At 36.7% G+C, this 14,127-nt stretch overlaps 1 protein-coding gene across 2 annotated transcripts in view; it reads right to left on the bottom strand.

Annotated features, from left to right (window-relative positions):
- The window catches only part of NDFIP2 (Nedd4 family interacting protein 2), a 63,574-nt gene that overhangs the window by 16,590 nt on the left and 32,857 nt on the right, over positions 1–14,127 (bottom strand). For both annotated transcript variants that reach the window (XM_007466803.1, XM_007466802.1), the window contains exons 2-4: positions 11,326–11,491; positions 7,243–7,376; positions 1,046–1,139 (exon numbers count right to left, since the gene is read on the bottom strand). In XM_007466803.1, coding sequence (XP_007466865.1) covers positions 1,046–1,139; positions 7,243–7,376; positions 11,326–11,491 — 394 coding nt within the window. The remainder of the gene's footprint in view (positions 1–1,045; positions 1,140–7,242; positions 7,377–11,325; positions 11,492–14,127) is intronic.

Genomic DNA, 14,127 nt, shown 5'->3' with positions numbered 1-14,127 from the left:
GCGGTTCAACTACTATTCTTCAGTAGATGAAATGAAATAAGGAAAGGAAGCAAGAAACCATTTCAAAATGGAGGAAAAGGTAAGGGAATTTTCAGACTCAAAAGTAACTCAACTTAGGAAGTATGTATTTTCTATGTTGTCTATTTTTTTGGTCTATTATTAAAGTTGAATGTGGTACTTTACATAGGTAAAACATTCCTCAGTTCTAGCTTTAAAATTAACTCTACAGCTGAAATAAATTAAATCAGCATTCTATCAAAGAAGGTATGAAAGCTTGGTCATTTAACCAGGTTGAGGGCAGAAATTAACCCTATCATAATCTAATAAATGTACTTAGTTGAATACTGGGTTTCCAAAAATTATTTTATCAATTTAAACAGTTTGAGTGTCATAATATTATGTACTGAGTGTACTATGTGCCATTCCTGAGATAGGAACTGAAATAATGAAGACTCTAATGAAGTCTTTCCACAAGTAGCTTAAGTCTACTTTATAAAGTCAAATGTTAATTTAAGAATGTTGCAAAAAGTTAAAATTTTACGGTTTCTGGTTTTCTAATTACTCGCCATTCCGCACAAATAAGACAGACCTTCATACTCCTGTGTCTCAAATCACATTGTTCCAGTTCCCCAGAATATCTCCTTTTCCAACCCTTCCTCCTGTTTAAAGACACTCAAGTGGAAGTCCTCTGCTCCAAAAGCAGAATTTATCATTTCATTATACGTGCTCCTATAGCCCCAAATGGACATGCAGCATTTCACATACAAAAACATATTTAGCTTTAAATATGCTTATATATATCTCTATACAGTCAGCATCTAGCATAATAACTGCAATACAAAGTTACCTGATAAGTGTTTAACAAATTCTAGGATTTGTATCATATGATCACAGCTAGTTAAATGTCAGGATCAATTTACATTATAACAAGGTAAGATACACACTGATAGTATGTGCCTTCCCTCACTGTCTATGTTACTTTAAATACATACACAACCAATAAATGCAAAAAAATAGTTTGGAAATAGTTTCAGTTTTCACTTACTGAAAAACGCCAGCATGAAAATCCCATCATTACCCACTCTGAGCTGGTCTGCATCGCTGAAGTCATCTCTTGTTGGACACTCTTCCTCTTGAATCTGTAAAACATAGACTATTAGAATAGCTCACTAAACTATTGATAATTACAACTTTATTATCTTAAGTGTAAAGATAAAAATTTAAATAAAATCTAATGTCCTCAATGTATTGTATAGGCAAAATGAGACAATGAGTACAGTATCTGATACATAATAAGTACTCAAAAAACATTAGCAAGTATTAATTTTTCATGGACACCCCTGAAAAGAGTAACTTTAAAAGTAAACACAAAAAAGATAAAAATTGAATAACATCGAATTAATGAAAATGACATCACAAAAGATCGATGTGACACTGCTGCATCAGTGTCAAATGGAAAGAGGATTTTTCATAATCAGTGGTGAACTCTAAATTGGTACAAACTCTATGGTTGGCAATTTGGCAATATTTATCAAAAATTAAAACGTACACATCCTTCTACACAGTAATTCCAGCTCATGAAATATACTTATAAGAAATGATGTATTACAGATAATTCACTGCAGCAATGTTAACAAGAGCAAAAACTTAGACACAATCTAAATGCCCATCAATAGTGGGCAACTGTCAGGAGATAATTCTCTGTGAGTCTTTCATGTTTCTACATGTTTCCCAGGTAGAGGCATTGGCTACCTTTCTTCTGTATTATCTTTTCAAGGATGTTTATATAGTAGATGGCTTTGGGAGAGAGAAATAGTGTCTCTCTCCAGAGCAGAGATGTAGGCATGCTTATTGGCCATTAGAAAATATTGGGTTCCCCTGAACTCAGGGTTCCACACTGCGAGCAGAGGCATCGCTTGGCCCTCTCTGAGTTGCCCTGCAGGACCTGAGGCTCAGGAAACTGCCATGAGAAAATGCTAATACCCTAGCTACTACTACTGCTGTGAATAATAAAGTTTAATAATAAAGAATAATAAAGTTTCTGTCTCTGACCCAGCAGTCCTGTGTCTTCTGTGAGCATCCACAAAACTGTGACAAGCTAATCAGTTAGCTTGCAAGTAGGCTAAAATCTCAGACCGTTTATAATTCTTGAGATCAATGAAATAAATTATTGTATATCTAAAACAATGAAATTCAAAAAGCAATGTAAAGATTTAAAAATAAATTACAATCTCCAAAATATATTAAGTGAAAATCATTTATATAGTACAATACTTTTGTGTACAAAAATAATATACAAACACATTACTTCTCTGGAAGCACGTACAAAGTCTATTATCACTAATTGCCTCCAATATTCAACAAATATTGATAGAATACCCATTCTACATAAGACTTTGCTTCCTGGTACTTGGGATATATGAATGTACGTAAAACAAAGATGTCTGCCTTTCTGAAGCCTATATCCCAGTGAGGGGAGCCGGACAATAAATAAAGACATAATAAATAAGTTGCTTATACAAAAGGTATATAAATGCTCTGCAAAAAAAAAAAGTGAGGAAAGGATGTTTAGGAAAAAAAATGTAAGGAAAGGATGTTTAGAATGTTTAGTAAGGGCTACAGTTTTCAATATGGTGGTCGCATAAGCCTCATTAAGGTGACACTGAGCAAAGAATTAAAGGAGAGGTAAGAGAGTCAGCCATGCAGATATCTCATAGAGGAGTGTTTTAGGCAGAGGGATAAGCCAGTGCCAAGTTCCTAAGAGAGAACCAGACCTAGCATGTTACAGAAATAATAAGGAGGCTAACATGGTTGAAACCACAGTGAATAAGAGGGAAAACAGGAAGAAATAAAGCCAGAGTCCACTAAAGGACCCTGGATTTTACTGAGTGAACTGGGAGGTCTTACAGAGTTTTGATCAAATGATTGACATGACCTGATTTACAAACTCACTATCTCCACGTTACATATACATAACCTCAGTTGGGTGTTAATTTTCAATTTTGTGTTAGTACACACAGAGGCTCAGAGAAGCTCAGTGCCTTGCCCAAAATCACATAATTAGTTAGGTCAAGGCAGGACTTAAATCCAGGATACCAATGTTCTTTCCATGCAATCATGGTAGTCTCACTACATATACTGCTTTTCTGAAAGAAAAAGACTTTCAGGGACTTCCCTGGTGGCGCAGTGGTTAAGAATCCCCCTGCCAATGCAGGGGACACGGGTTCGAGCCCTGGTCTGGGAAGATCCCACATGCCACGGAGCAACTAAGCCCGTGCACCACAACTACTGAAGCCCCCCGCGCGCCTAGAACCTGTGCTCCGCAGCAAGAGAAGCCATCGCATTGAGAAGCCCGCATACCCCAACGAAGAGCAGCCCCTGCTCGCTGCAACTAGAGAAAGCCCGCATGCAGTGATGAAGACCCAACGCAGGCAAAAATAAATAAATAATTATATTTTTTTTAAAAAAAAAAAAAAAGACTTTCAAAACCATATTGCTCATTATTTAGGCAAAAAGATCCCTTCAACTCTGCAATCATATATCCTATGGTCTTATGGACAATTTAATAACTGGCAATGATTAAATACATATTAATGAATTTTTATATCATTTCAAGCTAATTCAAGAAGTAAACATTAAAGCACAGTAGAAGGCCAAAAAAACACTGTCAATATGATGGCAAGAATATAAAATTTCACTCTTTTTGAAACACCAGTCCAAGAGATTTTATCATAGGACATCATTTTTTTTTCTTTTTTTTAAATTTATTTATTTCTATTTTTATTTTTGGCTGTGTGGGTCTTTGTTGCTGTGTGCGGACTTTTCTCTAGTTGCGGCGAGCAGGGCTACTCTTCGTTGCGGTGCGTGGGCTTATCATTGGGTGGCTTCTCTTGTTGCAGACCACAGGCTCTAGGTGCACAGGCTTCAGTAGTTGTGGCACTCGGGCTCAGTAGTTGTGGCTTGTGGGCTCTAGAGAGCAGGCTCAGTAGTTGTGGTGCACAGGCTTAGTTGCTCCACAGCATGTGGGATCTTCCTGGACCAGAGCTCAAACCCATGTCTGCTGCATTGGCAGGCGGACTCCCAACCACTGCGCCACCAGGGAAGCCCAGGACATCATTTTTAAATAGATAGAAGACATATGCACAAAGATGTCCTTTACAACATTAACACTGGAAAACACAAACAGTCTTGAAAAGAATCTAATTGTTCACTAGAGAGGAATGGCCACTATATTATAGTATATTGATTCCATGGAATTTCACTCACCATTAACATAACAGAAAAATATTTACATAAAATGCTTAAAAAATAAAAGATAGTAGCTATGCAAGAATTTCAATTACATTAAACATTGACTTATAAACCCTAAAATTGGTAAAAAAAAAAAAAAAAATTAAAACAAAGAGCTGTAATAGGACAACAGTCGTATTTTTCTTTCTAATTTCCCACAGTGGCTAATTTAAAGAAAGCATTCATTAACTTAATTAACTGTTATTTATTAAACACCAAGGATGTGCCAGATAATAGCAAGGTGCTAGAAATGTAAACACAAGGTCATCTTGGAGCTGTTCACAATTTATCAAGTGCTAGCTTTTACATCAAAAGACAAGTTACTGACACACAATTTTAAACAAGGTACAAAAAAATGAACCCTATCCACTATATATAGTCATAATATGAGACTAAGTGACAAGCCATGTTCTAAAAGTTTTATAAAGTGAATCATGTGAAACAAATATTTTTCAGAGAAATATTAAAAATGGGCAATACACTTCAGTAGATCAATGAGTCATCACATAATCATACCTGCAACCCCACTCGTGAGAAATACGAAATAGTAGAAAACAGTATTGTTTCCACGTCTCCAGGCTACCTACATTCCTCCAATGAGACTGGATTTAAGAAATAAACTTTCAGCTCATCCAGCTGAGATTCATTTACAACTGACTGTACTCAAGTGCTAATCAGACCAGTTTTTTATCTGAATCAGGTATAGGAATTCATACTGAATGACACTTTGCAGAAAGAGGGTGCTGGAGCACTGGGATAGAAACTGACGAATTCGAAAGATTTTTTTTACAAGGACCTAAGTTATAAGTTAGTCTCTTCATACAACTCTGTTTTTGCTTTCCATAAAATTTTCCACAATTCTCACAAGCTAGAGTTACAATGGTATCAGAAATGGGTAAACACAGAAAACTTTTCTTTATGGACATATTCCAGCTCAGGCTGGGAATCACATTACAAAAACAAGACACTGGAAATGATGAAGGGTTTTTAATAGTAACACTTCAGAGTTTTCTTTCCAAAAGGTAAAATCACCTTTATGCTTACCTCAAAGCACAGAGAACAAGACTTAATGCTTCCTACTTTCTCTTTAGAGTTCTATCCAACTGTGTAGAAGTTAGGGCAATAGAGGACCCAAGTTCCTAAACATCCTTTAAGGACCTTTACCATTTCCAAAATCCCTAGGAAAACAATCCCTGAGAAAAGGAGTTACAGTCCTACTTCACTGAGAGTGTGTGCATGTAAATATAATGCATGTACAAACACACATGCACTAATAAAAACTCCACACCTTAGTAGATCTATCCTCCTCCATAGTTCTCCCCTCCCAACATCAAAAATCCTTATTGAATGAGCTATACTTATGCCACGGTCTTAACAGAAACTTACTTCCCCCTCAGAAGGAAAAGAAATCAATAATAGGGGCTTCCCTGGTGCAGGGGTGCAGTGGTAGAGAATCCGCCTGCCAATGGAGGAGACACGGGTTCGAGCCCTGGTCCGGGAAGATCCCACATGCCGCGAAGCAACTAAGCCTGTGTGCCACAACTACTGAGCCTGAGCTCTAGAGCCCGCGAGCCACAACTACTGAGCCCATGTGCCACAACTACTGAAATCCACACGTCTAGAACCCATGCTCCGCAACAAGAGAAGCCGGCGCACTGCACTGAAGAGGGGCCCCCACTCACCACAACTAGGGAGAAGCCCACATGCAACAACAAAGACCCAACACAGCCAAAAATAAAACAATTAATTAATTAATTTTTTAAAAATCAATAATAAATTTGAGGTTTACTACCTTTACTTATGTGCTCAAAACTATTTATGATGACGTTTAACTGTGTGTGTTGGAGGATGCAAGTGGGAGCAGGTCTGAAGAGTGTTGTGGCTGATGAAAGAAACCTGTCCAGGAAAAACGCTTACCCATCAAATAATCTACACGCTGGGCTCTGGCCTGATGGCAGCAGGACAAGAATGCTATACATACAGGCACCTTCTTCTCCCTTTTCCCCTTACCTAGCTTTCCTGTGTCACGTGATATTTCTGTGTCTTTTTCCTGAACAAAATGGGGTTAACCCAGAATCTGACATCTCTAAAGACTAAAGCAAGAAATAAAGGTAACAAACTCTAGTCCTGCTTGCAGTCACATTAAAATGTAAATAATTTCTACCTTTTACCTGACTGAAGAATAGCATACATACATCTCATTGATTCTCCATTACTGAGACAGCCACTCCTTTTACCAGAACAGGAAATAACATACATAGTGTATCACTGACTCTATTACTAAGACAGGGAGATGAGGGAGAAAAAAGGGCGGTGGAATCTTTGACCATCATTCCCAAATTCTAGGGTGGCATGTGTTCAAAGGACAAAAAAAAAAAAATAGTGAATTGACAAACATAATTTTGTAGGCCTGGTAACTTCCTTCTTTGTGTCTTTAAGCTACCTTGAGTTCATTCATAGAGTCACGAAACTGGCTACGCTAATATGTAAGAAATGAATAGAAAAAAATGATCTATAATTATAGTTATGGACCACAGAATCTAAACTATATAAGAAGGGAAATAAGGACATTGAAGACACTTCATTGACAGTGAAGAGGTCAACGGGGTGGGGGTAACTTGAATGAGGGAGTCAGAAGTATGAGGGGTGAAGGTTAGTACATGAGATGCCTGAAATCAAGACTTAGGAAATGATAAATCATTGGTAAAGATTCCACCTAGGATGACCAGGGTGGGTGCAGGAGAAGACCAGTAGAAATCGAAATCGTATGAGAAGGTCAAGGAATGCAGAAGGTAAATTTAAATAGGAGAGTGCCAAAAAATGGTGACACAAATAAGTAGTAGTAAATACTAAAAAAACTACAAGCACAAAGAACTATTTTTGATATTACTGAATATACGTATCAATTAACACAAATAATATTCTCAAAAGGAAATGATAACATTGTCTTACTCTTTGAGATGTTTCTGCTGCTGCAGCTGCCATTGCAGCAGCTTTGGCCTTCTCAGCTTCATCATACGTAGGAAGAGAGGTAGCAACACTGTAAGGAGGTGGCACAGGATAAAACTCACTGTAAACTTCTGTATCTGAAGAAAAGGATTTTTAAAAAAGATAACCATTAAAACAAACTAATATTATGTTTATAGCCAGAACATAATTTAATGTTACAGAACGCCACTAAAGACTATCACTGCTATTTGTAGTCCTATGTTATAAGCTATATAACATATAAATTACTACTACATCGTATATATTATTTTAGTCCTACATTTATTATCAAGAGAAAGAACTGATAAATATCATCTAACGGCTGATATACCAAACAAGAACATCAAGAATGAGACTCTGAAAATGTGGGCAACACAAAGGAGGTAAACTCACCTCACCATATATGAGCATCCTCTATGTTCCTACTGCTATGCTCAAAGACTTTATTTGCCCACAATCTCACAGCCAAAAAGTAAAAATATCAGGAATAATGGTAACAAACACTGAAACAGCACTAGCCATTTACTATAACACTGCTAAATACATGAACCTTAGCAACTCTGAGGTTCAGTTAAGTGATTTGCCCAGTATCACACAATCAAGAAGTGGCAGAAGCCAGGGATTTCCTGACTCCAAATACTTTATTATTTATTTATTCTCATATTTACTTGATAATATATAAGATGTTAATTTTTCTACACAGGCCAATTTTAACAACTCCTAAGAAAACTCAGTATTTCTCTTTGCTAAAAGATTGATGATTTTTAACTCTTTTTTTACTCTTGTCCCTTCCCCCATTTTCCCCCCATCTACCCAGTTCTTCAGGTTTTCTTTTTTAGAAGAATTTCTCCCTCCCCAATTTTTAAGCTATTTTTGAAATATGATTTCCAGAAGTATATTGCAATATTAAATATAGACTGCTAATTTTTTTTAAAATGCATCATTTATTGCCAACTTTGGTATAAGTAAAATCATACACACACAGGTCAATCAATTGATTAGACTTATGCTAGAATCACTGACATAAAAAACAGGCAGATTCTAAAAACAGTATATACCACAATGTTTGACATCACCTCTGTGATTTCCTCTATCATAACTACAGCATTTTTACGTCTTCCACATTGGTTACAATTTTACCTATCTTTATCAGATTTTCTTGCACATGAAAAAACACTGCACTCCAGCAATATTTTTCCTGTTGTGTTTTAATGTATATAGGTTTTAAAATAAGTATTTGTAATGCTATCAATGAGAGCTAAGGATCTGAAGTTAGGCAATTTTCAATCTAATAACAGGAAGTGGTTAGTGGGAGTATAATGCTGAATGTTATCCATCAAAAGTCACAAGAGTCATAAATTCTTAGAAAAGACTTATTATTAGGATGTAAAAACACCATACACCGTCAAGTAAATAGATTTCTTTAATTCTGAAGACGAGATTAGAAGCAAAATTTAAGTAAAAACCATGATTATGAATTTAAGGAATAACATTAAAACTATACATTTTTAAAACTGGAACAATGGTATATATTATCCAAGGAGATGAGATCCTTACGTTAAAAACAGATATGTACGTTTCTGAAAAGTTTTAAGACCCAAGATAGAAAAAATATCTCCACCAATAACAGGTGCAAGTTGGGAAGGAGCACCTTTAATTTTCTCTTGTTAATTTTACTTACTTTTCTTCTACCCTTTGAGGCAGTGGTTGGTTCTCAACCACAGAATTTAAAGTCTGGGGAGCTCCAATCCCAGCTCCTCTTCTTAGAAGTTATGTGACCTCAAGCAAATCACTTAAGCACTGTGAAGTTCCACTTTCTCATCCATAAAACTGACCCAGCAAGGCTATTACTTGCTATTATGGGACAAAATAGAAGAGTATTCAAGAGGACTCTGTAAACTGTGCAACACTATGCAAATGTCACCTTTTATAACTGACGTTGCTCAGATCTATAAAAGCAGCCATAAGGTGACCTACTGAAGAACATAATCTCCACAGAAAATGGGCACTGCCCATATGCCTAAAATATAACAACACTAAGAAGCTGAAGAAAAATAATATCAACAGTTTTCATTAAACAGAAACCCAAAATTCTAGAATTCCTCAGTTCTCGTGCTCAATTATAGTCAGGAATGGCCTTTTAGCACAGGTGAAAAAATTAAAAAGACCAGAAATCACAGAGGAGACTGTGAGAATAACTGAACTTCTAGGTACCAGGCTCCACTTGTTTCACAGTTGAAATTTATCTAACCTTTAAAAATGTCATGCTACATTATCAAAACTTTTCCAGATCATAGAAAAATGAGAAGCTTCTCAATTCACTTTATGTTGCTTCCATAATATTAATACCCAAACCAAAAAGACAGCACATAAAGTTATAGATCACACTAATAAAGCCACAAAAACTCTAAATAAAATATTAACAAATTTAAATCCAGGAAAGATTAGAACATGATGACAAAAAGAATTTATTCTAAGAATATAGGGATGGATTAGCTTAAAGAAGAAATCTGTTAGTAATACATTTCATTACAACAAAAACTGAAGGAGAAAAGCCATGTAATTTTACAATAAGGTACCAAAAAGATGACTCCCAGGTTTCTGGCCTGCTGGAGCCATTTATTGAAATGGGGAAGACTGTCAAAGGAGAAGCTCTAGAGGGTGGTAGAGGGAGGAGCCTGTATACAGTTGTGGTGGTGAGACTCTTTGAAACTCTTCCCATGAAGAGGTGGAGACTAATTCCTCAATAATCTTGAATAGAGCCTAAGTGACTCACTTCTAAGAGCCTGAATGTGGCAGATGTGACACTGTGACTTTTAAGGCAACGTCACAGATTCCATTTGGCTTTCTCTCAGAATGCTTGTTCTTAGAAGCCAGCCTCCATCCAGTGAAGAGCCCAGGCCACAAGAAGAGGCCACATATAGTTGTTCTGGCCAACAGCCTCAGCTGAGGCCCTAGCATCAGCCAGCAAACGTGTGAATAAGGAAGCCCGCAATTACCTCCAGTCCCAGAGTCACCATCAGACAACAATCACATGAGACTCTAGCAGAGAACTTCATAAAGAAGCCCAGTTCCCCGCAAACCATGAGAATTAACAAGCATAAATGATTGTTATTTTACTCCATTAGGTTTGAGGTAGTCTGTTAAACAGCAATAGCAACAGTAGCCACAACAAAGGGATTGCAATTTCACTCTCAGCATCTTCCATCATAGAATGATTAACTTAGCATTACTGGGAAAATACAAATTGTGACCAGAGAAATAGATGAGGGTAGTTCTTGAGAATGACCTGCAAGGATGAGATGAACAGTAGCAAGCAGTAATCACTGCCTTGTATCCAGGAAATATTACCATGAGTAGGGGGGACATTATGTGTACAATTCACCTCCATTCACATGTACTTACCACATTCTCATATTCATCATTAATAATACCTTGTTTATGACTATATAAGTAAACACACACACACGGGTATATTTATATATTCATGTGTGTATGCATTATATGCGTGCATGAATATATATGTATATATGGTTATTTCTTCTAAAAGTTATATGGCTAATCCACTGGGAAGGGATTCTAGTAAGCATAAGGAAGTTTAACAAGCTACACATTTAAATTAATTTTTAAAACAATGAGACAGGTAACCTATGAAATATTTTATAAACTATCTTTAGAAAAACCTTTTTTAAAATAATCATAAAACCGAAGAAGCCCATTAACAGACTTGATAATTACACAAAACCATACTGGTAAAGACAAAACAAAAAATCGAGCTATTAAAAACATTACTAGGGCTTCCCTGGTGGCGCAGTGCTTGAGGGTCCGCCTGCCGATGCAGGGGACACGGGTTCGTGCCCTGGTCCGGGAAGATCCCACATGCCGCGGAGCGGCTGGGCCCGTGAGCCGTGGCCGCTGGGCCTGCGCGTCCGGAGCCTGTGCTCCGCAACGGGAGAGGCCGCAACAGTGAGAGGCCCGCGCACCGCAAAACAAAACAAAACAAAACAAAAAACATTACTAGTTGTTTCACACTAAAAACAACAATACCTGAAGTTGTAGGTACTTCCACAGTAATACTGCTATAAGGTGGAGGAGAAGAGTCAGTCTCAAGTCCAGACGCTGAAGGAGCAGCCTGCACATTTTGTGGTGTTGGGTTTGAAGTTGACGGCTGCTCTATAGCAGATGATTCTGAATTATCCTCTTCATTGTGAAGCTAAGAAAACAAAGGGAAATGAAAACATTAATGTGAATCAAATTTTAAAAAAAATTTTAAAGATCAATTTCAGGCAAAGAATCATTTTTTAGCTAAAAACAAGGTAAAATAGCATTTAAAAAGATGAACAAAATTTTTAAGAGACATAATCAGTCATTAAGAAGTTTAGAATTTTTATAGTTTCTTTACAATAAGGATGAAGTTCAAATTGTTAGGATTTACAGAAGAAAAAAGTCATGATTACAAATAGATTCAAGTTCTCTCAATCCTACAATAAATATTGTCTACCACACATCAATCACTGTGTACTGCAAAGAAAACTTCTAATACAACCACAATACCATATCTATTACACTAGTATCTAAAATAACTAGAAATGTAAAATGAATTAATGAAATAGAATAACAATATATATACATTCCAAAAACGTGGAATACTCTGAGGAGGTTTTCCCAAGTACCAAAAGAATTACTAATAAACCAAAATAAGTCAGTGTGCATATAAAATTCTGAAAAAGTCATTACAACAAATTTATTGAAAGTTCAATAAATGCTAGATACTATATTGAGATCTTTATCACTTAACTCATTCAATCCTCACAACAAACCTGTAAGATAGAGACTATTAGACTGTTATCCCCATTTGACAGATTAAAAGAAAAAAAGAAAAAAAAAAACCAAAACCACCCTGGACGTGTAGAGACTTAGAGTAACTTGCCAAACATCACAACAGCTAGGAAGGGTAAAGCCATGAATCACACCCAAGCAGTGTGGCTGCACACCTCTTACTTCATTTATATGGAAGGAAGGAAGGGAGGGAGGGAAAGAAATTTTGTCACAGAGCAAATTTGTGTGTTGTGATATAACGCATTTTTGGATTTCAGAAAGAATAGGCAAAATATTACTCCACTTTCTAGGAGCTTCGATAAACTTATTTTCTCTGTACCTCAGTGTCTCCATATGTAAGTTCTGAATGCAACCAAAATCCTCACAGAATTGTAAAATAATATTTGAAAATCATCTAGCATAATGCCTAACACACAGAAGGCATTTAACAAATACTAGTTCCACCCTTCTTCCCTTTTATTTAATATACTTTATTTTATAAACACAAAAGCAGAAATTATGTGGTACTCTGTCAGTCCAATAAGTAGTCACTCACTTGCCTCTAAAGAATTTTTTTAAATATGCCAAGTAAAACAGGAGGTCAATTTACTTCACTGCTGTCTGCATGTGTCTTGGTAAGCGATTACACTAGCAAAACAACTTTTGGGAGTTCATAAAGGTATTGTAACTTTTAATAAAGCAGTATAAACAAACCTAAAATCATCTCAAGTTTAAGAAGACAACTTTTTCCATAACGCTATGGACAAAAAATGTTGCCTGCCATTCCAGTAAACAATGAATGTTGCCCACCATCAAATCATCAGCCACTGCAGCCAACCCCACACAGTGCATCCTGAGGGGAACTCAGGATGGAGAAAAACAGGATACTGGCCCTAGATTGTTAAGAAGCATATCTAAAGAACAATTTCAATAAGCCCAGACTCTTGCATCTCCGCATACACAGAAAAGCCCTGAAATCATTAACTTAAGATGTCTGCTTCGTGTGATCAGCGGTAATCTTCTCATGCCCTACTACTCCCCCACCACCCCGGCAAGAACTCCAGTGCACCCTGGCTCCTCGCAGTTCTCTTTGCAACAGCACCTCAGAGCTATCTGAGAGGCTGTCTCCGGGGCTATAATCCTCAGTACGGTCCTCAAATAAAACATAACTCGCAATTTTTAGGTTATGCGTTTTTCTTCAGTCGACAGCACCAAAGTTTATACAATAACATCCACTCAGAGAAACTGAATTCTAAGGTCAAATAAGCATCAAGTCAACTCTGTATGAGCTTCTACATTTATTCACTTGCAGCACTTTTACAAGTAGGCACTAAATGAGCACCCTCTTGACTAGCAACACTCTGCCCTGGTGTCATAAAGCATCTTCTATGTTTCCCATTACAAGGCACCCAGGAGAACTCCCAATGTAGTCATCTTTGACAACACTTTTAAGAGCAAAAATGTCAGATGAACAAGTTAAGGCAAATAAAGTACAGATAAATACTTAGTATATACTTAGTAATTTAGAATATATTAGTATATTTAGTATATATAGTAGTTAATATTACTAAACAAATCACAATGAAGGTGTCAAAAAAGAGGAAGCCACTTTTCCATATCTACTATTAATACTGCAAATGTAGATGAAATGTACTAAAGAGAAAATCCTACATGACAAACAACTCTCCTCTAGTTCCTCACAAGAAACACCCCCTACCACATCAAATATACAAATATTGGTCCCCAGAATGACCAACTCTCTTCTTAAACCTGTCAAAATATATTCAAATAACTACAATAAAAAGAATAACTACATATACTTTTACATATGATCTCAGAAGTAAAGCTTTGGAACTTATAAAACACACCACTTTATTTCAACTGCCTTACCTAACACCTCCAGTTTTGTTTTTACAAAATTATAATATAGGGGATTTCCCTGGCAGTCCAGTAGTTAAGATTCCGCACTCCCAATGCCGGGGTACAGGTTCAATCCCTGATCGGGGAACTAAGATCCGGGCTGACACACAG

Source organism: Lipotes vexillifer, unplaced genomic scaffold (genome assembly GCF_000442215.2).
Source record: "Lipotes vexillifer unplaced genomic scaffold, Lipotes_vexillifer_v1.1 scaffold19, whole genome shotgun sequence".
Classification (NCBI taxonomy): Eukaryota; Metazoa; Chordata; class Mammalia; order Artiodactyla; family Lipotidae; genus Lipotes; species Lipotes vexillifer.
The sequence above is the reverse complement of the archived record's forward strand: the minus strand, read 5'-3'. Positions and strand labels throughout refer to the sequence as shown.